Consider the following 24,923-nt stretch of genomic DNA (forward strand, 5'->3'; position numbering starts at 1 on the left):
TATGCATGTTCCCCGCCCCTGTGCACATCCCCCACCCCTGTCCATCTCTCCCTCACCCCTGTCCATGTCCCCCACCTCTGTCCATCTGCTCTTTCAGCTCTGCCCATCTTGGTACCGCTCTGCCTTTCCCCCGCCTTGTCCCCAGTATACGCACAGTTGGGCTCCAGGCTGGCGCCAGCACTATCATCTCGGCCGGAGGCCCCTCATGCCTATGGCCGGATCTTAGAAGGGACAGAAGAGGGAGTCTCAGACCCCCACACCCCAGCCCCTTCCTCACCCGCCCCTTCACCTCCCCACCCCTCCCTTGGTTCCTTGATGTGGCTAAGTTTCCGCCTCCTACTCCCTCGGGCTTCCTGCGTGAGCCCCAGTTACGGTGAAAACTCATCTCCCCTTCTAAGAACCCCGACGTCCGGTCCCCGGAACCCTCCGCAGGCCAGGGACCCAGCGACCTGACCCCCATCCCTCCTCCCTCAGCCAGGAGGGGGACCCCAGCCCCGCCCCTCGGGGACCCGGAGTCCATTTCTCCTCACGCACCAGGCTTGCCCCGGCTGGGCGTGGAAGGGGCCAGGCCGGGTGACAGCCAGAGATCGAAAGCGAAAGGAAATTTTGGGGGGCGACAGTGAGCCGGGGTGGATCAGGCTGAGGCAAGGGGCGCCACCTGGTGGTGACAGGTGGCGCTTCATGCAGCTGAGGGCGCCTCCGCGGGACTCGCGCCCTAGAGCCCTGAGTTGGGTCGAAGCCCCAGCTGGGACACACGACGAAAGGGGAGCTGCCTCCAGCCAGTAGCAATGCCCACAGGGCAAGGAGGGGTCCAGCCTGGGGCCTTCATCCTCCCTTCGAATACGGAAAACCGGTCTGAGATGGATAGAGGAGCCAGAAGGAGGAGGGCTGAGCCCTGGACGGAGTGGAATGGGCCCTGGAAAGGGAGAGACAGAAGGGGCCCGGGGCGAGGTGGGTGGGGGGGCAGGCAAGGGGTGCATGTGGAGCCACCAGAGGGCGCCCCCACCCGGAGCTGCACCCACAGACTTCCCTGCTGCTGCTCTGCCCTGACCTCCGGCTCCTTGGGACACAGCTCACCTCCACCTTGGATGTGTGGGCTAAGTGTAGCTTCTGGGGGGCTGCAGGGATCCTTGGCTTGTATCTGCATAACTCCATCCCTGACTGTGTCTTTACCTGGCCTTCTTCTCTAGAAGCATCTCTCCCCTGGGTGTCTCTTACAAGGACACTTGCCATTAGATGTAGGGCCCACTTGGGTGACACAGGATGATCTTAGTTTGGAGATCCTTAACTTTATTATATCTTCAAGGACTGTTTTTCCAAATAAGGTCACATGCATAGGTTCCAGGGGTGAGGACGTGGACGTATCTTTTTTTTTTTTTGGGGGGGGGGGACCATTCAAACCATTAAGTTCTCGCCAGGCTGTTTCCTACCTCTGGGCCTTTGCACATGCTATCCCCTTGGCCTGGGTTGCTCTCCAGCCACATCAGATCCTCATGTTCCTTCAAGATTCAGTGCACTCACTCATCATCAGGGAGATGCAAATCACAGCCACAATGAGATATTGCCTCACACCAGTTAGGATGGCCATCACCAAAAAGACAGAAGTGTTGGGGCGCCTGGGTGGCTCAGTTGGTTAAGCGTCTGCTGGTGGGAATGTAAATTGGTGCAGCCACTATGGAAAATGGTATGAAGTTTCCTCAAAAAAATAATATAAACATAATAGAACTACCATAGGATGCAGCAATCCCACTTCTGGATTTTTGTCCTGAGGAAATGACATCAGTCTCTCAAAGAGAAAGCTCTTTGTTCACTGCAGCCTTATTCACGATAGCAAGATACAACCCAAGTGTCTGCTGATGGATGGGTGAATGGAAAAAGAAAATGTGGTATACACACAATAGAATATCATTCAGCCGTAACAAGAAGGAAATCCTGCTGTTTGCAACAACATGGACACATCTGGAGGATGTGATGCTAAGTGAAATAAGCCAGAGGGAGAAATCTATCACTTATATGTGAAAGCTCAAAAAGTCAATTCACAGAGCCAGAGAGTAGAAGGGTGGTTGCCAGGGGCTGGTGTGTGTGTGTGTGTGTGTGTGTAGGGGAAATGGGGAGATATTGATCAAAAAGCACAGAGTAAATTCTGAGGATCTAACATATAGCCTGGTGACTATAACTAACAACACTGCATTGGGGCGCCTAGGTGGCTCAGTTGGTTAAGCATCCAACTCTTGATTTCAGCTCAGGTCATGATCACAGGGTCCTGGGATGGAGCCCTGCCTCGGGCTCTGCACTGGGCGCGGAGCCTGCTTGGGATTCTCTCTCTCCCTTTCCCTCTGCCCCTGCTCCTGCTCTCTCTTTGTCTCAAAAAATAATTTAAAAAAAGATTCTCTAACCAAAACAACAACAACAAAAATCAATACTGTATTGTATATTTGAAATTTCCTAGAAGTTTGTTTTGCTTTTGGATATATCTGAATTTAGTTTCCGGTTGGATTGAGCTAAGAGAGTGGATTTTAAATGTTCTCATTAGGCACAAAAAGGTAACTTTGTGAAGCCATGCACATGTTCATTAACTTGATTATGGTAACTATTTTACAACATGTAGGTGTATTAAGTCTTCACGTTTCATCACTTAAAAAATCATGTTGTGGGGCGCCTGGGTGGCACAGCGGTTAAGCGTCTGCCTTCGGCTCAGGGCGTGATCCCAGCGTTATGGGATCAAGCCCCACATCAGGCTCCTCCTTTAGGAGCCTGCTTCTTCCTCTCCCACTCCCCCTGCTTGTGTTCCCTCTCTCGCTGGCTGTCTCTATCTCTGTCGAATAAATAAATAAAAAATCTTTTAAAAAAAATCATGTTGTACATCTGAAATAGGTATAATCTTTACTTGCCAATCATACCTTAATAAAGCTGGAAAAAACCCTCAACACCCATGGCACATTCCTTGGGAAGGTAGCCACCACCCCTCTTTCCTTCCCTCACATACACACACTCGGGTTGGGTAGGGTGCCATCTCTGGGCGCCTCGAGTGCCCTGAGCTTCCTCTATTGTTATAGTACCTGTCATCTTAGCTTTTGTCTGTTCTTCCAACCAGAGCCGAGCCTACCTCTCGTCTGCTCACACAACTTCTGTGACTCCCCATTGACCTTCCAACAAATTTCCAGCCCTTCCGCCACCCCACCCATTTTCTCATCTCTTCTCCCTTCCCCTCCCCCCCACCAAAACCCTTGATCAGATCCTCAACCCTCAGCTCCAAATCCAGGCTGGCATGAGGCCTCCCCTGGGTCCCCCAGGGTCCTGTGTCTCCTCCATAGTTGCACAGATTATGGGTCTCGCCAGCACGGGCTGGAGGCTTGTTGCATTGCTGGGTCTGACCATTCTCTGGGCCTCCAGCTTTGCCCAGCCAGAGCCAGGCATGCAAGAGGACTCCAGGGATACGTCTCGTTGCATCAGACCTGGCAAGTGTCGCCTCTAGCCCTGGCTGGGTCACTGCGGGAGCTTGGCCAGCCCCTTATCCTCACTAAGCCTCAATTTCTTCAATGCCAAACTGGAGGCTGAGGTGGTAAATGAGAAAGTATAAGGTCTCTTCCACATCTGTGCTTCTCTGAATCTCTTGCTTGGCCACCCCATCCGCTGGCCAGCCTTCCCTGCAGGAGTCCAGGACCCCACCCTGTGGGACTCAGGCATGGTCACATGACTCGCTTTGGCCAATAAAATGAGAATGACCATGACAAGTGTCACTTCTGGGTAAGGATTAACGGGTCAGGGAGTGGATCTCTAATGGCAGAAGCCACATTGAACTGGGCCTCTGTCAGCCTAGGTCCCTGCCTGGCTCTGATGAACAGAGGGCCCCTGCCACCCCCGTGGACAGTAGTATGAGCAAGAAATGAACTTTGTGGTTGTTGAGCACAGAGGTTTGGGGGTTGTTACTGCAGCAAAGCCTCACCCGCCCTGTTATACCATCCATCTCTGCTCCCTGCCCTCTTCGCCTCACTTCCTGTTCAGCCTGGCTTAGCTCCCTTGTCTCACTGAACAAATGTTTCTCAATTACTCACTTGTTTTCGATCTGTCTTCTCTTGTGGTGGGCAGAATAATGGCCCCCGAAGATGTCCACTGGAACCTGCGAATGTTCCCTTGTGTGGCCAAAGGGCCTCTGCAGATATGACTTCGTTAGTTACCTTGAGATGGGGAGATTGTTGTGGGTTGAGTGGCTCCAATGTCATCACAGAGGTATTTGTAAGTGAAAGAGGGAGGCGAGAGGAGGCAGGGGGGCGCCTGGGTGGCTCAGTGGGTTAAGCATCTGCCCTCGGCTCAGATCATGGTGCTGGGGTCCTGGGATTGAGCACCGCGTTGGGCTCTCTTCTCAGCCAGGGAGTCTGCTTTTCACTCTGTCCCTGTCACCCCCCCCCACTTGCTCACTCGCTCTCTCAAATAAATAAATAAATAAGTAAGTAAATACAATCTTAAAAAAAAAAAAAAAAGCAATGCAGGGTCATACGGCAGGGAAAGCGATTCTCCCCTTGAGCTCCAGATAGGAATGCAGCCTTACTGACACCTCGATCTTTGCTCACTGAGACCCATTTCAGACGTCTGATGTCCAGGACTGTAAGATAATACATTGTGTTGTTTTACTTAAGCCAGGAACTTTGTTATAGCAGCGACAGGAGCCTAATACACCTCTCACCGACTAGCACATCGGGTCCTGAGGCTGGGTGGTCTTGATTCCGGCTGTCACTCCAGCACCTGGAACACCGCCTCACTCACAGAGAGAGCTCAGCATGGGTATTTGCTGCCCCACCGAATGGCTGCACAGACCAGGAGCTCCTGCCCACCCACCCTCCCCAGCCAGAGACGATTGGCTCAGAGGTGGAGCCCCGACCCAGGCTGGCCAATCAGATTTCCTCTCCCCGGAAGCAGGGCGGACACTTGCCTGTGCTCTGGGCTTGCGATGTGTGGACCTGGCTGGGCGTGGCCTTTGACTAGTTAAAGAAACGGGATTACTAGGAAGGACACCGAGGCAGCCCATGGAATCCTGGAGGGAACTGTCAAACCACAAACACGAACTAGAGTCTTCCAGGGACTTTCCTCCAGCTCTCTCATTCCTCTCCAAAGGTCCAGATCCTGGGAGAGGTAATTATTCTGCCCAGCCTTACACTGACAGGAGGCTGGCTGCCTATTCTCATTTGCCTCGCAACAGAATCAACCTCTAATAAGCAGTGAACACTCATTAAACGTGTCCCGTGTACCCATTGAGTCAACCAGTCTGACTGGAGCTATTAGTCCCATTTTACAGATGCGTAAACAGGCTCAGAGCAGTGAGGCAGCTTTCCTAAAGTCACATCGCTGTAAGAGGTGACAGAAGCAGACAAGTAGGGATAGAAAAGCCCAGATATGGGGCGACTGGCTAACTCAGTCTTGGGGTCATGAGCTCGAGCCCCATGTTGGGTATAGAGATTACAAAAGGAAAGAAAATTAAAGAAAAGAAAAGCCCCAGCGATCAGAGAGAAAAAAAGAAAAAGAAAAGAAAGAAAACAAAAAGAAAAGAAAGGAAAAGGAAAGAAAAAGAAGAAAGAAAGAAAGAAAGAAAGAAAGAAAGAAAGAAAGAAGAAAGAAAGAAAGAAAGAAAGAAAGAAAGAAAGAAAGACAGACCGACCCCAGAAATCATGTGCCCACAGAGAAAGGACCTGTCCTGGTTCCTGCCTACATTTGGGTTCTCTGGACCTGGGGCCCCTCAGATGTATGTCTTGCCCTATTTTCTGTAAGATGTCTCTATAGCCTTCCAGAAAATTCCCCCTTATCCTACCCTAGAGTGAATGGGTTCCTGGCGTCCAAAAGAATTCTAAAACAGGGATGTGCTGGAGCCGCTCAGATTGGCTCACGGGGATGGACTGTTAAAAATTCAGGAATTCTGTCAGCCTGTTTGTTGTTCTGTCTTCTGGAGCTGGAAATCTGACATGGTGGGAGCATTTACACCATGGGAATTGGCAAATGTTACTCACCAGGGCCTTTATTTTATTCCAGAAAGCCACTGTGCTTTAGTTTATACCAGCACACCACGGATCCTGAAACAATGCATTGGCAGAGAACATCAAAGAGCGAGAGCCTCAGGATGCAGAAGACCAGGGGGGAGACAAGAGGCCCTGGGGCCCTGCCCGGGGCTTCTCAGAGTTCCCTTTATCTGTTTCACAAACACTGTGTTGTACTGGAGCCAGCCCACCCGGCTGCTGAGTCTCAGAACTCGAATGGCCTCAAACAGACCAGAAGTTGCTACACCCCCACTTCCTCCCCTCAGAAGCACAGCCAAGGTTGGTCAGAGTTTATTGGAGGGCATGGGAGTCATCATAGAAGCAAATTCCAGGCTTCTGGTGTCTGTCAAGGTCCAGCTCTCTTCTGTCCAAGATAGGGCGGGTGGCACTCAGGCATCAGTCCCCCATGGGCAGCCACAGGGCCTTGGTCCGTGCTGCCCGCAGCCCCAGCTCTCGGCCTGCCCCCTTGGCCTCCTGATCCCAGGCCCAAGGGCAGCCCCGGTTCACCCACACCGGCTTCAGGTTTCCTGCTGAGGCCCACTCCACAAACTGGGAGCCCTGGCATGAGAAGAGGGGGATTGGCACTTCCATCAGCTTGGCTGCCAAGCAGCTGTTTCCTTGACAGCAAGGACTATTACTGAGGGGTCTGACAGCTTGACCTAGGCTCTGTTGCTACAATGCTCGATCTGTAGTCGGCTGACCTTCCAGATGCTGAGGGAAACAAGGCTGACCTTAGTGGCTAGGGGATTTCCTCCCATTAACGGCCCACATTCCAAGGAATGGGGTCTGACGTTTTTGGTGACAAGGAGTTTCCCTGTTACCCTCAGGAGGGTGGACTGTAGGCCTCTGGTTCTGCTACTAGGGTGTGGTCCTTAGCAATGGGTCGTCCAATGAGATGAGGTCTTTGGGCCGGGCAGGATGGCAGGCCCTTGTTGCTATGCTAAGGAGATCCCCTTCCTTAGCAAAGGGGGTGCTAAAGGGGCGGGATCTCAGAACCCGGTTGCCAAGGAGTGTCTCCCCCTTAGCAATGGGAGCTCTAAGGGGGCACTGCCTTGATTCCAGAAAAGAGGCTGTTGGTGTGGTCTTAGACCCTGAAGAGACAGCAAAGCAAAGGGTACCTGAGCAGATCCGAAGTACCACAGGGCCTGGACATCCTGGTGCAAGGCCAGGCAGCGGGTCAGGTGGTCTCGGTCACCGGTCACCACATTCACCAGGCCTGCTGGCAACAAGGCTGCCATATCCTAGGGGACAACAGAGAGGATTGGGTGGGAAGGGAGCCAGAAACCCCGGAGGCAACAGGCTGGGAGAGGAGTGAGCATCTGGGGAGGGCCCTTGGGGCTCCTGGAAGGAACGGGACCTGGGTCATGACTGGCGAACACTACAGGCCTGGACAGAATGGTCCCAGGGTCCATGAGCAGTGCAGGCTTGGATTGGGGGGGTTGGGTTTACCACGGTTAGCAAGGGGGTGGGGTGAGTGCAGGGCCTGGGGCACCTTCCAACCATCTGCTGCCCCAGGGGCTGCTGGGAGCAGCAGCAGGAAGGTGGGCAACTGTACCTGGCAGAGCTCCAGGGCGGGGATGGGACAGGCCCCACTGGGCACCAAGACCACAGTGTTGCCGTGGGCCAGGGCGGCGGCCAGCAGGGACACGAAAGCAAGCAGGGGCCATTCGTCAGGGCACACAATGGCCAGCACGCCCAGCGGCTCCCGCAGCCGGAGCACAGGGCCTTTCAGCCCTGCCACCTGTGGGGACAGGCAGGAGGTCAAGGGCTGGGCACAGGAGCCTCGTCGTCTGCCCCTTTCCTCCTCTCCCCACCTTTGCTTCTCTGTAACAACTCCAGCGATGATTCACCAGATGATAGTGCAGGGCAGACTTGAGCCAGACCATTGGCTCTGCCACTCACCAGCTGTGTGACCTTGGGTGAGTTACTTAACCTCTCTGGGCCTCAGTTTCCCATCTTTCAAACGAGCCTAACAGTGTTTGCCTCAGAGGTTGTTGTTAAAATGAAATAAGTTACTGTGTGTAGAGGGCTCAGAACCTGGCCCATGGGTTTGTTTCTGTGTGTGTGTATAATCTTTTTTTACACTTTCTTGAATATAATCGAAATTCACTAAATTGAATGCATTTTAGAGGGTACAATTTCACAATTATTATTATTTTTTTTTATAAGTAACTCTATCCGATATGGAGCTTGAACTCATGACCCTGCGATCAACAGTTCTATGCTCTACTGACTGAGCCAGCCGGATGCCCCCAGTTTGGTAGGTTTGAACATCTATATGTATTGGAGAGACCACAGCACAATCAGGAGAATGAACTTCACTCCCCAAAATCTCCTTGTGCCCTTTTGTGATCCTTCCCGCCTGACTCTATCTGAACCCTCTCTGTCCTCAACCACTGATCTGCTTCCACTCGCTATAGATTTGTGTTTTCCAGAATTTTCTAGATACGGAATCACATAGTCTGCGCTATTTTTTTAATCTGGCTTCTTTCCCTCAGCACAGTCCCTTTGCGACTCATCCACGGAGTGGCCTGTTTGCTCCTGAATGCGGAGTGGGAGTCCACTGTTATGCATGTAACGTAATTTGTTTATCTATTAACCTACCAAGGGACATTTGGCTTCCTTCCACTTTTTATTTTATTTATCGTATTTGTTTTAAAAATAAACTCCACTCCCAACATGGGGCTCAAACTCACTCCCCCGGAGGCCAAGAGTCACACGCACTACTGAGCTGGCCAGCCACCGCTAGCTAGCTTCCAGTCTTCAGCTACTCTGAATAATGCGCCTATAAAATTTGGGTGTAAATCCTTGTATGGATACATGCTTTCACTGTTCTCGAATTAAAACCTAGGAATTAAGGGCGCCTGGGTGGCTCAGGTGATGGAGCGTCTGACTCTTGGTTTCGGCTCAGGTCATGATCTCAGGGTCGTGAGATCGAGCCCCGTGTCGGGCTCTGTGCTCAATACAGAGCCTGCTTGAGATTCTCTCTCCCTCTGCCCTCCTGCCCGTGCTCTCTCTCTTTCTCTCTCCCCAAGTCCAGCTCACTCCCAAATCCTTGCTCTAACTACCCGAGGCTGCCCGTCCTGCCAGCCCACAGAACCCTCTCACCTGCAAGACGTGGCCTTGGGCCTGCGCGCGGGCGCCCCAGGCCCGAAGCTGCCTCGCGCTCAGCTCCACCTCTACCTTGGCGTCCTTGAGCTCTGTGCCGTGCCTCTCCAGCCTCGAAGTGAGGGCAGCCTCCCGGCGCTCCAGGGCAGTTGCCAGGGCCCACAGCAGGGTCGCCCGGGCCCCTGGTGACTGGCCCACCCAGCTGGGGGGGAGGGGACACAGTGGAAAGTAGGGGTCAGCTTCCCGTCCCTGGCTCTTTCCAGATGTCCCTCCTCTGTCCCGCAGCCCCTACCATGGGGCTCCAGGCCCCATGGCCCATCTGCCTGGGGATGGGAATGAGGGGTGTGACCCGTATCCTGTCAGTCTTGGGAGCTCGGACTTCACAGCCCACCAGTCCTTGGGACGCAGACCCCATATACTACTAGTCCTTGGGGGTCTCAGACTATTCTCTCTAATGCCCCATGACCTCTGGGTTTTCCCACGTGACTTCCTTACCCAGGGGCGGCCTGGTGAGCGGCCTCCACAGCCCCTCGGATATCCTTGGCTCCGCCCTCCGCCACATAGCCGTGCAAATTGCCTTGCGCATCCTGGATGGGTCTGGAGCTCCGGGCCCCAGGAGCTTGGAAATGGCCGCCGATCAAGAGCCCATAGGGGGTTGCTGGGCTAGAGCGGGGTGAGGCATGGGGTGGGTCCAGAGGCCAGGTCTACTCAGACCCCCTACTGCACCCCACTGAGCCTCTGGGAGAGCACAGTCCTTCATTTAGCAGAACTGAGACTCAGGCATAGGGGTGGGTGTGGAGCCACGAGACACACAATGCAATTCTGGGCAGCACCTGGGGACCCCTCAAGATTGCTCTAATGAACCCCCCCCTCCAGGTCATGGGGAGCCTGCCACAACTTCCTTTCTCCCCTTCCACGCCCCAGGGATTCTGGGAGTTGCAGCCCCTGAGATGGCTCACCTGGGTCCTATTTCAGGGCCAGCTGGCAGAGTTGAGGGGACGGCAAGGCCAAAGGTACCATAGTTCAGATTCTCAGAAAAGTAAGACAGCCGGGCGGGGGTCCCTGAGGGCCGCAGATACTCATACAGACCCTGGGAGAGGGACGGTGTCAAAAGGATGCAAGGCGGGCACGAGGTGGTTGAAGGGGGTGATGACGGGGCCAAGGAGGGGTGCACTCACATCAGGGCCCCCGCTCCAGGACGACCCACTCTCCTTGCAGCCACCTGTGGGCACTTCAGCGTTTCGCAGGCCGTGGGCATTGATCCAGACCGTGCCCACCCGGAGCCTGTGGGGAGAGAGGGGGGACGTGAGCAAGAACGGAAAGTTGTGGGGGGCCGGGAGTCAGGGAGGTGGAGTGGGCAGAGACCCAGAGAGAGTTAGATGGAGGCCTCGAGACTGAGAGAAAGAGCAGAAACTTGGATCCCCCCAATAGGCTGCCTCCTGTGCCCCAGCAGGAGCCAACTGACCCGTAGCCCAGCTCCAAGGCCTGCCCTAGTCTCTCGCTCCACACGCTGGCACTGGCTCCTCGGGGGGTCCCGTTGGCCACGGCCAGGGCCTCCTTAGCTGTGCGGAATGGGGAGGCCACGACCACGGGCCAGGGCACCTAGAAGGGGTGATGACGGAGCTCAGGTGGCCTGGCCGGCTCCTCCCTCCAATATCCCAGCCATTAGGGGACCGGCCTACGATAGTTAGCAGCCCCCAGACCTAGACCCAGTGGTCACCCCCTTGGGGCCTCTGCCGGCATAGTGCTGCTGCCTGGGTCTGGTGCAGATGGGTGGATGGAATAGGATCTCCAGGGCCCTAGAGGGCTCACCTCTGCCTGGGTACATGGGGAAGCCGGGGGCAGGTCGGAGACCAAAGTTGGGGGGAAGAATGGGCTGTCTGAAGGCACAGCACCAGCCTGGAACACCTGAAGAGAAAGAAACAGATTGACAAGTTCACTTCCAGCCCTTCCTCCCTCAGACCCAGGAGTCCGGGTTCCCAGTCTCTCCCCCCTCAGACCCAGGAGTCCGGGTTCCCAGTCTCTCCTCCCTGAGACCCAGGAGTCCAGGCCCAATCTCTCCTCCCTCAGCCCTAGGAGTCAGGTCTCCAGGTCCCTCCTCCCCTCGTACCGTGGAGTCTGTGCCCCTTGCTCACCTGTGCGCCCTGACTCCGGGCCTCACGCACATAGCGCTGGGCCAGGTCATGTGCGGCAGCCCCTCGAGCCCCCATGTCCACGGCCCCATCCAGTCCTCGACCACCCCGAAGCCGCGCCATCCGCTCCTGGAGCCGCCTCATCGTCTCGTCCCACACGGACTCCTGGATGAGGAGCCTGAGTCCCCCCTGTTAGGAAGGGGGATATCAGGGCAGCCAAAGTCAGAGCCCGCATTGAGGGGACAGGCCCCCACAGAGGGCTGAGACTTGGGGACGTACATACTCAGATCAGAGCAGGGTCAAGGAGGAGTGGCTGGAGACCCTGGAGACGCACCAAGGCCCCATGTCCAGGCAGGAGGTGAGGTTACAGAAGCTGGTGATTCAGAGTGAAGACAGAGGTTGGAAAACTAGGGCCACGCACACTCAGAAAAGTGGAGAGAATCTTTAACAAGACACATGAGCCCCCTGCAGAAACAGGAGAGCCGGGACGTGGAGACTGAGAAATCTGAGGTGATGCGGAGCCCCGCACACGCACTGTCACAGAGAGAGAATGTGAGACACAAAGAACTAAAAATTACAATCAATGGAGAGACACGAGGCCCTGAGGTCTGGGGATGGACACACATGACCCCCAGGACTTGGGGGCCCACGAGTGCACAGGACTCACCGCGCTGCGGTCAGACCAGGCCGCGTCCACGACGCCCTCCACGGCCGAGTCCACGTCCGCCGCCTCCGTCAGCATGAGCAGCGACTCGGCCCCCAGTGCCAGGCCCAGCTCGGCACCCTTGCCTGCCAGGGTCCGCCGAAGGGCACGTCCTTCCTGCAGGACCCCCCCACCGGATTCAGCCGAGGGAGGGGGCTTCTGGCCTCCCAGCCACGTCCTGTCCCCCTCCCAACCCTGAAGATACCTCGATGGCTCCACAGAAGGTCACCTTCTGGACTCCAGGCTGGGAGGCCAGGACAGGGCCCAGGGAGGCAGGACCACTGATCACATTGAGGATTCCTGGGAACGAGCCTAGCTCCCCTGCCAGCTGGGCCAGGAGGAGGGGTGTCGGGGAGGCTGGGGGTACGAGGACCACCACAGTGCAGCCTGGAAAAGGTGGGCAGCTCAAAGACCCTGGAGTCTGGACCCCCAGCCCCCTCCTTCAGACCCAGGGGTCCCAGCGCCCTCTTCCATCAGACCCAGGGGTCCAGACCCCCCAGCCCCTCCTCCCTCAGACCAGGGGTCCACACCCTCCAGCCCCTCCTCCTTCAGACCAGGGGTCCAGGCCCCCCAACCCCTCCTCCCTCAGACCCAGGAGTCCAGACCCCTCAGCCCCTCCTCCCTCAGACCCAGGAGTCCAGACCCCCTAGCCCCTCCTCCCTCAGACCCAGGGGTCCAGGCCCCCAGCACCCTCCTGCCTCAGACCCAGCCCATCAATTACCCACAGCCAAGGCAGGGCAAATCCTCCACATCATCTCAAGGAAGGAGAATGTGGGTGACAAGATGAGACCAATCACTCCTGTAAGAATAAAAATAAGGGGACTGGGGCACGTACTGCTAGGTCATGAGAGAGGAAGGGGCTGGGGGCCAGGACTCCTCCTTCTCACCCATGGGCTCCCAGCCTGCTAGCACCTCCTCCTGGGTGTATGCCTGGACTGCATGGTACTGGAGCAGCTGCTGGGCCAGTGGGACATCCCCGTCTCGAACCTCTCGAACGGCTCGCCCGGTAACCAGGGACTCCAGGGTCCACAGGAGCCGCTGGTGTTTCTGGATCATTTTGGCCAGCCTGCAGAGAAGGCCAGGGGGAGAGTCATTTCCCACTGCCCCTCAGTCAGACAATCCTGGAACACCCCCTATGTACTTGGACTACAATCCCTACGATCTCCTGGGGGCATCCCCCTCATTTACCAGGGGTGGAGAGCCCCAGAGATTTATGGGAAACGTAGTCCAAGAACCACAAAACCAGAGGGTGCCCTGTGATCTTGGCCACCTGCGACCCCCAAAGGTGCTGGGAAATAGAAGTTGAACCTCTAGGGGCGCCTGGGTGGCGCAGTCGTTAAGCGTCTGCCTTCGGCCCAGGGCGTGATCCTGGCGTTCTGGGATTGAGTCCCCACATCAGGCTCCTCTGCTGGGAGCCTGCTTCTTCCTCTCCCACTCCCCCTGCTTGTGTTCCCTCTCTCGCTGGCTGTCTCTCGCTCTGCTAAATAAATAAATAAAATCTTTAAAAAAAAAAAAAAAGAAGTTGAACCTCTAATCCCAACTGTTATTTTAGAAAATGCAAACTTTGTCTCTAGTTGCCCCAAGAGTATGCTGGAAAATGGGCATTGGGGCTGGGAAAATGGAGCATCGATGAGCCCCGGGGCTATTCGGGGAAACAGAGCTTCCTCATTACTAGTCCCGGTGTATGGATGTTTTAGCTGCTCCAGGCTCGAAGGCATGCTGGGAATAGGAGCCTTAGCTACCAAGTAATTCATCGAGACATCGGGAAATAGAGCCTTCGTTCCCACGGTCTCAAGTGGATGCTGGGGGATGAAGTCCTTCCAACCTCCCAAGGCCCACACCTCAACTGTGTCACCTGAGCAGATGCTGGGCCCGAGAGGCTCCAGGGAGTCCACTCCAGTTCTCGAACGCGGTCCCTGCTGCCTCCACGGCTGCCACCACATCCTCAGCCTGTGCCTGGAGGCAAATGGCCAATCTCTCTCCTGCAGAGATGAAGGGAGGGACCTCAGATGGGAAGAGTGGGGGAGCCCATGACAGAACTGGAGGGGGCTAAGATTTCTAGGGCCCAGGTGGTTCCAAGGCAGGAAAGCTGGTCCCCAGCCCCGCTCTATTAGAACTCTGTTGGTCATTGCTCTGGCTGTCTCCCATAATCAAGGAAGGGATCTTAGTAGAGAGTGACTTCAAGAAGCATCCACAGGGACTGGGAATCATAATTAGAATGACTGCAAACAGGAAGAGCCAGAAATCTTGGCCTTCTTCCCCCACTGCTACTCCTTGGCTTCAGGGCCCTGAGCAAAGGGAATGGGGCGTTGTTGTTGGTACAGCTGGTGGTACAGATGCGTCTCCCTCCCATAGCAGCTGGGAGACACCTCATACCTGTGATGGGATCCTGGCAAGGCACTGAGTTCCTGTGTTCTGGCTTCAACCACTTTCCGTTTACATAGTGACCCAAGTGTCGGTCCTGGGTGTCCAGCCAGGCCTGCGGGAGGCGAAGACTGTTCAGAATGGGGTCTGGGAGGCAGCTGGGGGAGCTCAATTTCTGCCCAGAATCCTTTGGGAGTGGGACACCTGCACCCCTTTGCCCCCCCCAATTCTTGTCCTGTACAGAAGGAAAATAACCCATAAACATAAAATATGTTATAACCAAAAACCATCAAATGAACCATTTTCAAGTGTACAATTCAGCAGCATTTAGGACGTGCCATCATCACCACGATCTCGTTCTAGAACATTTCCATCCCCCCCAAAGGAAACTTTGTACACATTAGACAGTCACTCTCCCTTCCCCCTGCCCCCAGCAACCACTGATCTGCTTCCTTTTTCGATGGATTTGCTGACTCTGGACATTTCACAGAAACAGAACCTTACAATCTGTGACTTTTTTGGCTGGTTTCTTTCATCCAACATGCTGTTTTTGAGGCTCACCGGTTGTAGCATGTATCAATACTCCGTTTGTGGAGTGCCCGGGTGGCTCAGTCGGTTAAGCATCCGGCGACTTTGGCTCAGGTCATGTTCTCAGGGTTGTGAGATCGAGACCCACGTTGGGTTCCGGGCTGGACGTGGACCCTGCTTAAGATTCTCTCTCCCTCTGCCCTCCCCTTAAAAAACAACAACCACCACAACAATAACCTCCATTCCTTTTTACACCTATACGATATTCCATTGTCTGGACAGGCCACATTTGTTTACCCATTTATCACCAGTGAGTGTCATTCAGTTTTTTTCTGCCTTCTGGTTATTGTGAATAATGCTGCTCGGAACATGCTCGAACACCTGTCTTCACTTCTTTTAGGGATATGGACCCAGGAGGGGAATTGCTGGGTCACATGGCAACTCCATGAGTAACTTACAGAGGAACCACTGAGCTATTTTACATTCTCACCAGAGATATGTGAGGGCTGTCCTACTAACTTTGTCTCTTGATTTTTTTTTTTTTTAAGATTTTATTTATTTGACAGAGAGAGAGAGCGAGCGAGCACAGCACAAGCAGGGGGAGGAGCAGAGGGAGAGGGAGACGCAGGCTCCCCGCTGAGCAGGGAGCCTAATGCGGGCTTGATCCCAGAACCCCGGGATCATGACCTGAGCCGAAGGCAGACGCTTAATTGACTAAGCCACCCAGGCACCCCTGTCCTACTGACTTTGAAATGTGGCTTAATAGAACCCTTTCTCGTCCATGGAGAAAGGAGCTCAGGTGAGTTTCTATTTCTCAGGAAACCTGAGACAATTCAGCTGCATTACCAGGCAACAATGACCCCTGAATGGTCCACCCCACCTGACTGGGAAAACTGGGAACACGCCATAAATATCCAATGAGAAGCCAAGGCACTGGGGCTTTCTGGAGCGCTCTGCATTCCTGCGATTGGGCACATACCTTGTTACAACCCTGGAGGCAATGCCCATGACACCATTATCAGGCAGTATCGGGTTCCTTGTGGAAGGTGGGGCTTCTAAGCCAGGTGGCTCCTGCACCCGGCTGTGTGATGGCGTTCCCTCCATCCTCAGCGGTCATCTCTTTGGGGAGCAGTATGGACCCCCGCTGAAGACACAGGCCTGCCAGGCACAGCTTCTTTGGCTGTGATGTGTCTACCAGAGCCCCAGGCAGAGCACACAGGCATTGCAAACGGGATGGCCTGGTGTAGAGTCCCTGGAGCTAGGAAGGTGAATCTTGGCTCTTGTATTTACAGGGCAACCTCAGCCAGGGTGTTACAATACTCTGGCCTCGGCTAAGCCATCTGGAAGATGGGGATAATCACAGCCCCTCTCTACTTCACAGGGCTGTGGTGAGGATTAAATGCATCCATGCCCTTTATATACCCAGAGCAGCACTATGTAGGATTTCCTCTTAATCTCACTGCACCCCACCCTCCACGTCCGCCCATGTTTCTCTCCCTGGTCCTGTCTTCCCTAAATTCTGGCGAAATCCAGGACATGCTTTCCACTTTTTCCTTCTACAACTGCTCTCTTCTTAGCATCCCAAAGCCACATTCTCCCGATTTTCTTCTTGCCCTGACAACTGACCCTTCTCATTTTACTTTGTAGTCAAATGATGAGTCAGAAGTTTCAAATTCAAATACCCCCAGAGAAAGACACATTTTGGAAACAGTTAGGGGCGTATGAACATGAGCTGGGGCATTGGATGATATTAAACAATGACCGTTGGGACGCCTGGGTGGCTCAGTCGGTTAAGCATCTGCCTTCGGCTCAGGTCATGATCTCAGGGTCCTGGGGTTAAGTCCCGCCTCATGCTCCTTGCTCAGTGGGGAGCCTGCTTCTCCCTCTGCCTGCCGCTCCCCCTGCTTGTGCACACGCTCTCTCTCTGACAAATAAATAAATAAAATCTTAAAAAAAAAAAAAAGTAAAGAGAGACCGCTAATGTGAAGAGTGAAAAATGGTAAGTGGGGGCGCCGGGTGGCTCAGTCACTTGTGTCTGACTCTTGATTTCAGCTCAGGGTCGTGAGATCGAGCCCCTCCTAGGCTCTGTGCTGGGCATGAAGACTGCTTAAGATTCTCTCTGCCCCTTCCCCAGCTTGCATGCTCACTCAAGCCCTCACACACTCTCTCTCTCGCTCTCGCTAAAAAAAAAAAAAAAAAGGCTAGGTGGTTATGTTACGAAATGAGTCCTTATCTGTTAGAAATGGGAATTCAAATATTTCTGGGAAGCTAACATGACATCTGGGATTTAAATCATTCCAGAAAAGAGAGAAAACAAACGAAAACAACACTGGACCAAATGTTGGTGATTCCTGAAGCTGAGGGATAGGTAACCAGCAGTATTAAGTACTCTGTGGAAGTTTGCAAACTCCCCCCACCCAAGAAAAACAAAACCCTAAAAGAATGCCCACAGGGTCCTGGCAAGTCATGTTAGTGTGAGAAGAGGGGCTGCTGGAGACTGGGAACTCATGACTTGTCTGAAAAGACTCACTATTGAATCCAGATGATTTTTGTCAGGGAATGGGAGCCAAACATTGCCAAATTTTGGGATTTTATTTTCAAAAGAAGCTGGAATCCTCCTGGATGTTTACAGGGAATTAGTTGACCACTAATTCACATTTTCAAAAATAAAATGCAGGCCAAAGAAAACAGTTTGCTGGTTGAGTCTGGCCCACACATTAGAAGGTTGAGACCCTGCTTGGGAGGCGGTGGGGGAACCATGGGCTGTGGAATCCGAGGGCTCAGGTTCAAATCTCAACTTCACCTCTTTTAAACTATGTTGACCATGGGCAAATTACTTACCCCTTTAGGCCTCCATGTGCTATCACTAAAATAATGACAATAATCCCCTCTCACAGCTGTTCTGGGGATTAAATGAGATCACACTGAGCACAGAGGCTGGCACACAGAGAGCTCCTGGTAAATATAAGCTATGATCACATTATTGCTATTTCAGTATATTCCATCTCTAGCCAACCTCCAAGTGTGGGAATTGTCTGTTCTCTGACCCAGATCCTCACTCCCACAGTTCAGCTATCTTTCTATACTGGTGATTCCCAGGTCTCTGTGTCCAGACTCAAAGGCTCGAGCCCAAGCAGCATTTGACGCCTGCGCAAGCCCAAGGCTGTCCCTGGGTCCCTCACACTCTCACTATGTGATAACCAAGCTCAGGATCTTTCCCCGAAACCCTAGTCCTCCTGGGTTCACCACTGGTGGTGGTGGTGGATGGGCAGAGACAGCCAGACCCCGGACACTGCCTGGCCCTCTCAACTCCCCACACCGTTCCTCCTGTATCTCTGCCTCATTCCCTCCTATCCATCTACCCACTTCCACAGCCCGCTCCAGGCTCTGGTCTCATCTTCTTCCACTTGGACCACTGTTCCAGCCTAAGCTTCTCATTCCTGGATGCTAGAAGACCCTGTGGGACCAGGAGCGCCCCATGACGGGAGTTCTGAGGAGCCTAGGTAATTACAGAATATTCGAGATACCCTATTTTATCCACAGGAACCACAAGAGGTTCTGGGGGACCCCGAGGGATCACAGGACCCTCATGAGGACTTGAAGAAGGGCTGAAGAATCATGGGAGCCCCAGGAGGGTATTCTGAGGGGCTGTACATGGTTACAGTAAGTTCTGAGCTAACCTGGGGTTCCCAAGATCCTAGGAGCCCCGCCAGTACTGATGGAGGCCTGAGGAACCACGGGGGCCCCCACAGGAGCTCGGGGCGGGGGGGGCTCAGAGGGCCATGGGAGCCGCAGGATGCTCTGAGGAATCACGGATAGTCCATGGCTATTCTGAGGGTCCCTGGAAGATAAGGGTGCCACACAGGAATTCCGAGTCCCTAGGATTCACGGGAGGTTCTGGAGGGGGCCCCTGAAGAATCACAGAAGCCCCTCCAGGGACTCCGAGGCATCGGGGAAACAACGTCGCAAGCTCGGAGCAGGGGACAAGAAAAAGGGTCCAAAACAAGGGGAGAGACTGAAGGGTTAAGAGGCAGCAGCCGCAAAGGACCAAGGGAACGCCCTTCAAGGGTGGGTCCTAAGGGGTTGCCAGAGTCACGGGAACCGAGAAGGGCGGAGCTGCTGAGCTGCCGCGGTGGATCACGGGAGTCCGCGCGCCAAACGGGACCCGGAGACCTGGGGAGGGGGATGGGCAGCGCCGAACGGCAGCCCCTCACCAGTGCGCATGCGTGGCTCTCAGGCACCGGTCCGTACTCCAGCGTGGTGAAGATCTCTCGGGCGCTGGGCTTTGTACGCGTCGCAGCCATCACCCGCCCCGGCCGCTTTCCACCAAGGAGTGTGGGGCGCTCTGCTTGGAACCTTGAGGTCGAAGGGCGGCACCGCCCACTCCAGTTCAGGGGGCGGGGCTACGAGAGAGTGAGAGCGTAACCCGGTGGCCCCGCCCATACACCCAAGCTGGGAAATGTGGTTTGGAGCAAGCGCAATCCTCAAAGCGAGGCGGGGCTGGCCGCGGGGACGGGACGGAAATCTGGGTTCCTTGCAAATAATTAGGAAGCTTCCAGATTTAAAAGCGTGGCCGTATTGGTGTATCTTCTCTCTACCCTGTTCATACTGAGGACAGGAAGTTCAGCTTATAGTCCTTAGTATATTTACTAGGGAATCGAATCGAGCTCTGGGACGAAGCGATAGTTCAGAGGTCAGAAGGGAGTCTTTTAGGATGGACACTGAAATTAAGGTCTTGAAAGTGTGCCAGCCTGGGCTGCCCAGTAGCTTGGCCAAACGTAGTCTGGAAGGAGAAGTATAGCTTTAAGCGACACAGGAAGTGTGGCATTCAGAAGTTAGGTTCAGCATTTAGTTTTGATTGGTTTAGGTGAGAGGCGTGGCTTCAGCCTTAGACTATGATTGGTCGGAATGTAGTGAGATTGCAGGATTGGTGTTTGAACATTTGAGGTAGAAGGAAGCGTGGTCTGCTGAAGTCCTTGGTTACAGAGACTAGAAGTGTGGCTGTCATTTACACGTTTAGCACAGAGGACTTAGCATCTGGAACTATTGGCTCCAAACACACTGGACAGCCATATCTGGTCTGAGTGGAATTATATTATCAGGCCAGATTCTTAGATTTTCATACAGAATAGTGGCTGTCAGGAGTCGGCTGTGGGTCCGGCAGCAGGCCTCACAGTTCGGATCCTGGCCAGGGTCTCCCCAACCCCCGCCACGCTGGGGTTACTGAGGACGCCTAGGTCTCTTCCTCAGGGCCATGGCGGACTCGAAGCTGCTGGTGCCGGAGCTACGCGAGGCAGAGAAGATGGGCGCTGAGACCGCGCGTTTTGAGGAGCTGCTGCTGCAGGTGAGGACTGACCGGTTCCTGGGTCCCTGGGTATCCGGGGGATTTGTGTGTGTGTGTGTGTGTGTGTGTGTGTGTGTGTGTGTGTGTATGCAAGCCGACGGGTGCTCAGAGACGGCACTACATTCGCAGAACGCACTACATGGAATAGTAATTGCTTAACTCCCACGTGTGCTAGGCTCTGGGAGAAATGCAAGTGGGGTTGGCGTTGTTTTTAGGGGTCCTCAAAGGAGAGGGACATAGTGTGCCCTATTCTGTGTTCATTTCATATGCATAAAATTTCTTGACAAACCTTTGAAGAACAAATGAGGGTCTGATAGCACAGAGGCCAGCATGGAGGTTGTTGTTTTCCTTCACACAGGCCTCCAAGGAGCTCCAGCAAGCCCAGACAAGCAGACCAGAATCTACACAGATCCAACCGCAACCTGGTGAGAAAAGCAGAAACCCAGAGAGAGGGGGAGAGAGTCTCAGAGAGAGGTGGATAGAAGCTGGGGGCAGGGGACACAAAGGCAGAAGAGAGGCACAGTAATGGGGTACAGAGGCCTTGGCGGGGGTTGTGACAGAGATCCAGAGAGAGCAGGGAAGGGACCAAGATCTAAAGAAAGGAGGAGGATAGGCATGACTAGGGGGAAGAGGCTCAAAGACGGAAAGAGATGCAGAGATCCCAGGGGATGGGGCAGGGAACAGACCCAGAAAACAGAGGACTGATCAAGAGAAGGGGACAAAGAGGGGACAGATCAAGAGAAGAACAGAGACTGAGGAGGGGATGGATGGAAACCCAGATGCTTGGAGAGGCAGACACTCAGGACAAACCCATTTCCGCCAGGTTTCTGCATAAAGACCAACTCACCTGAAGGGAAGGTGTTCATCAATATCTGTCACTCTCCTTCCATCCCTCCTCCGGCTGACGTGACTGAGGACGAGCTGCTTCAAATGCTGGAGGAAGACCAAGCTGGGTTTCGCATCCCCATGAGTCTGGGAGAGCCTCATGCTGAACTGGATGCAAGTCAGTGCCCTCACAGGACCTGGGGATCTAGCTCCCTAGGTCCTTTCCTCCTGAGGATCCAAGATCCAGGGCCCGGGACCCTCCCCCCTCAGGAGCCAGAAATCTGGCCCTCCTGACCTTATCCTTTTCTCTGTGACATATGCCTATCCTCCAGTACATGCTGCAGGGGACAGTCCTGGTCCTGCCCACCTGGTCAGGCTGGCACTTCTCCCTGACCTACCCCATGGTGAGGGAGAGCTGGGCAGGTGTCCTTATCAGCTGGCAGGACCAGCTCTCACTCTTGTTTCTATTTCCTTCCTCACCCTTCCCCCCCCTCTAAATCTCTGCCTTGTCTCACCTGTCTCTGTTGAGTTTCTGTCTCTATATGCTTGTGTTTCAATTCACATATGTCCTGGGAAGCCTCCTGAGCACGCTCTAGGCAGTGCCCTGGGGACTGATCATACCCAGAACTTGCCCTTGAGACACTCTAGTCTTAGGCGAGGGTGGAGGGGACAGATGTGATTTCAGTATGGTATGATTTGTGTTGCTTTGGTGGAGGCTCTTCATCCAAACTGAGGGGTCCAGGAAGGCTTCCTGGAGGAGGAGGTGTCAGATATAAGATGTGAAGGAACAGGAGGAGTTTATCAGGCCAAGACAGAGAAGAGGGTTCTAGGCAGAGGGGACAGAGGAGTCCAGAGGCTGGAGAGTGATTGAATTGGATTGATCAGTAATCAAGAGAGATTGGAAGAAATTTAAAGGGACCAGGTCTCTAACAGAGAAGTGAGCTTCTCTCCAGGTGGGAGGAGCAGACCATACAGGGTCTCCAGTGCGCCATGCCAAAGGACACATACCTTCATCTGGGGTGCTGGGGAGCCATGGGAGGGCTGTGTGCAGGGAAGGGGCAAGGTCAGCGCTGGCGCATGGTGGGAAAGGACCCGAGGGGAAGAGAAGAGGCTGGTATGAGTCCACACTGGCAAGTGCGAGTCTTGAGCCCTTACTTTCTCACTGTCTCTGGGGCTCTCTGGTTCTTGGGGCTGCTGGCCGTCATTGGTTTTGCCTTGTCTGTATCCGGCGGTGGGGTTCCCTCGGAGGGCTGGGGGTCTCACCCCCTTTCTCTCCCCACAGAAGGCCAGGGTTGTACCGCCTACGACGTAGCTGTCAACAGCGACTTCTACCGGAGGATGCAGGTTGGGGGCGGGGCTGCGGGTGAGGCCTGGGCCGGGGCCTCTCCCTCCATCTGGAGCCCTCCCGCAGCCTCCCTCTCTCACTCCTAGAACAGCGATTTCTTGCGAGAGCTGGTGGTCACCATTGCCAGGGAGGGCCTTGAGGACAAATACAGCCTGCAGCTGAATCCAGGTGAGAGGCGGGCCTGGGCCAGTGGGGACTAGAGGGGTTGAAGCAGCTCGGCGGCAGCCCTTGGAAAAGGTGGTGGGAAGTGTGGGCAGGGATTTTCTTGGTCCCTAGCCTGTGGATGACAGGGAGAAGGCTTCCCAAGGTTGAGGATGGGGATGGAGATGGGGCGGGGGCGGGGCTGGCCCAGGAACCAGATAAGGGGCGGGGTCTGGATAGTCAGGGGGCGGAGCCAGGAGCATCTCCTGGGGGACAGATTTGGGGGGGGCAAGTACCCCGGGAAGGGCAGGGCTAAGGTGGGCCGATTTCCTAAGGCTAAGCTTGGGGGTGTGGCCAGATTCCTGGCGTCGTCGGAGGCGGGTTGGAGCCTTTCCCGAGGCTCTTGCTGTCGTTACCCCTAGGGAAGCAAAGGGAACCCTGACCTGTGCCACCTGTGACCCTGAGCTTCCTACCCACAGAGTGGCGCATGTTGAAGAACCGGCCTTTCCTGGGCTCCATCTCCCAGCAAAATATCCGCTCCCAGCAGCGTCCTCGGATCCAGGAGCTGGGAAACCTGTATATTCCTCACTCCCTGAGACCTGAGGAAGGGTGGGCCTTCGATGGGTTCTCTCTCTCACGTCTCTCCCTCCCCATAGGAAGCAGTGTCCTGGGGGTTCTGGGAACCCAGAAAGGGGAGAAGCAGCACTCCCACTGAGAAGGCTCCCGAGGCAGCAGGGCTCAGAGGTGGAAGAAAGGGAAGGATGAGCCCTGGCAAGGACCTGGTGGGCTCTCCTCAACTGTGGGTCTTGTTCCTCCCCAGCCCAGAGAAGCCTCACCTGAACCTTTGGCTAGAAGCCCCTGACCTCCTCTTGGCTGAAATTGACCTCCCCAAACTGGTGAGTTCATGCTTGACCAGAGCTGGAGAAAGGTCTGGAAGGGTTGGGGTCTCTGAGGGGGAGTGAGTGGGGCTCATTGCGAGACCTGTGGGAGTCTGGTTAGCGCTGTCCCCTGAGTACAGCTGCCTGCCATGGGTTCTTCAGGTCTGCTTTTGGGGCTGTCCTGAGGTAAGTGCTTAGTCATGGGGACTTGTAATTACTGCCTCTCATCTTTTTCCTGGGGGATTAGACATATGGTATCCCAACACAGGAGGCTTTTCTCCCTGGTCCATGTGATTATTGTCCTATTGCTAGGAAAGGAAGGGTGGGCTTATTTCTCTGTATTCCCAGGATGGAGCTCTGGGGCTGTCGCTGGAGATTGGGGAGAACCGCCTGGTGATAGGGGGCCCCCAGCAGCTGTACCATCTGGATGCCTATATCCCCCTGCGGATCAACTCTGAGGAGAGCAAGGCAGCCTTCCATTGGAAGAGAAAGGTACCTGAGGGGTTGGGGGAGGTGTGCACTGGGGGTACTGGGGAGCCTGGACTCCTGGTCCTCATTCTGTTTTTCCTGTCTCTCCTCAGCAATTGATGGTGGCCATGCCCCTTCTGTCTGTGGCTTCTTGACTGGGTTTTTTCCTGTGCTTCCAAGTGGAGAGAAGAGGCTGGCGGGGGCTTCTCTGAAATTGAAATAAAAGATTTTTGCCTTTGTTCTGTGTCTGGCTAGGAGTACATGAGGAGTGGGAGGGAAGAGGGACATTGGACTGGGTCCTGGAGTCACAGAGAAGTCACTGCCCCAGCTTTGGCCTCAGTCTCTCCCCCTCCAGATCCTCTCCCCGGCCTCCTGTCCTCCATTCTCTCCCCTCCTGTCCCACACGGTCCCAGAGCAGACTCTCCCCTCTTTTCAGGTCCCCTCCTTGGCTCCCCAGTGCCCCAGGAGAAGATCCCAGCCCCTCAGCCTAGCACCCAGGCCATGTTTGGTGTGGCCCCCTTGATGCCTTTTTTTTTTTTTTTAAGATTTTATTTATTTATTTGACAGAGACAGCCAGCGAGAGAGGGAACACAAGCAGGGGGAGTGGGAGAGGAAGAAGCAGCCTCCTAGCAGAGAAGCCTGATGTGGGGCTCGATCCCAGAACGCTAGGATCACTCCCTGAGCCGAAGGCAGATGCTTAACGACTGAGCCACCCAGGCGCCCCATTTATTTTTTTTTCTAAGAGAGCGCACAAACGGGGAGGGGCAGAGGGAGAGGGAGAAGCAGACTCCCCGCTGAACAGGGAACCCAATGCAGGGCTCTATCCTAGGTGACAGAGAGACAGACAGCGAGAGAGGGAACACAGCAGGGGAGAGAGAGAGGAAGAAGCAGGCTCACAGCCGAGAGGCCCGTTGTGGCACTCGATCCCGAAACGCCGGGATCACGCCCTGAGCCGAAGGCAGACGCTTAACGACTGCGCTACCCAGGCGCCCCTTGGGCTCTATCCTAGGACCCCAAAATCATGACCTGAGCTGAAGTCAGATGCCCCTATGCCCCATTTT

The 24,923-nt window shown here is 54.6% G+C and overlaps 2 protein-coding genes across 7 annotated transcripts; one reads left to right on the plus strand and one right to left on the minus strand.

Moving 5' to 3' along the window:
• Positions 1–6,020: 6,020 nt before the first annotated feature.
• On the minus strand, positions 6,021–19,207 carry ALDH16A1 (aldehyde dehydrogenase 16 family member A1). 3 transcript variants are annotated; one of them, XM_034638966.1, is made up of 17 exons: positions 19,076–19,207; positions 14,346–14,448; positions 13,825–13,951; positions 12,857–13,035; positions 12,691–12,768; positions 12,175–12,356; positions 11,934–12,086; positions 11,270–11,455; positions 10,947–11,042; positions 10,600–10,736; positions 10,313–10,418; positions 10,094–10,224; positions 9,630–9,797; positions 9,135–9,336; positions 7,582–7,767; positions 7,145–7,267; positions 6,021–6,062 (listed from the first exon to the last, which is right to left on the minus strand). In XM_034638966.1, exons 1-17 carry the CDS (start codon positions 19,163–19,165, stop codon positions 6,036–6,038), a joined length of 2,274 nt encoding a protein of 757 aa, XP_034494857.1. In that variant the 5' UTR covers positions 19,166–19,207; the 3' UTR covers positions 6,021–6,035. The 3 variants fall into 3 exon arrangements, with proteins under 3 accessions (XP_034494857.1, XP_002917888.1, XP_034494858.1); XM_002917842.3 differs by lacking the exon at positions 6,021–6,062 and adding an exon at positions 6,302–6,584; XM_034638967.1 differs by lacking the exons at positions 6,021–6,062; positions 9,630–9,797 and adding an exon at positions 6,302–6,584.
• On the plus strand, positions 18,048–24,100 carry PIH1D1 (PIH1 domain containing 1). 4 transcript variants are annotated; one of them, XM_019798197.2, is made up of 10 exons: positions 18,048–18,364; positions 20,112–20,205; positions 20,564–20,630; positions 21,029–21,208; positions 22,313–22,374; positions 22,462–22,543; positions 22,996–23,125; positions 23,337–23,412; positions 23,743–23,886; positions 23,976–24,100. In XM_019798197.2, exons 1-10 carry the CDS (start codon positions 18,306–18,308, stop codon positions 24,015–24,017), a joined length of 936 nt encoding a protein of 311 aa, XP_019653756.1. In that variant the 5' UTR covers positions 18,048–18,305; the 3' UTR covers positions 24,018–24,100. The 4 variants fall into 4 exon arrangements, with proteins under 4 accessions (XP_019653756.1, XP_002917890.1, XP_011221515.1 ...); XM_002917844.4 differs by lacking the exon at positions 18,048–18,364 and adding an exon at positions 19,087–19,223; XM_011223213.3 differs by lacking the exon at positions 18,048–18,364 and adding an exon at positions 19,145–19,274.
• Positions 24,101–24,923: the final 823 nt, after the last annotated feature.

Source organism: Ailuropoda melanoleuca, chromosome 12 (assembly GCF_002007445.2).
Source record: "Ailuropoda melanoleuca isolate Jingjing chromosome 12, ASM200744v2, whole genome shotgun sequence".
Lineage (NCBI taxonomy): Eukaryota > Metazoa > Chordata > Mammalia > Carnivora > Ursidae > Ailuropoda > Ailuropoda melanoleuca.

Coding starts and splice junctions, on each gene's coding strand:
- PIH1D1 (XM_019798197.2), top strand. CDS start 18,306: ATGCTAGAAGACCCTGTGGGACCAGGAGCGCCCCATGACGGGAGTTCT. Junction 18,365..20,111: donor GGGAGTTCTGAGGAGCCTAG/GTAATTACAGAA, acceptor TCTCTTCCTCAG/GGCCATGGCGGACTCGAAGC. Junction 21,209..22,312: donor TCATGCTGAACTGGATGCAA/GTCAGTGCCCTC, acceptor CTCTCCCCACAG/AAGGCCAGGGTTGTACCGCC.
- ALDH16A1 (XM_002917842.3), bottom strand. CDS start 19,165: ATGGCTGCGACGCGTACAAAGCCCAGCGCCCGAGAGATCTTCACCACG. Junction 13,036..13,824: donor CGGGCCCAGCATCTGCTCAG/GTGACACAGTTG, acceptor CCTTCTCTGCAG/GCTGGCCAAAATGATCCAGA. Junction 12,087..12,174: donor CCTTCTGTGGAGCCATCGAG/GTATCTTCAGGG, acceptor GGGGTCCTGCAG/GAAGGACGTGCCCTTCGGCG.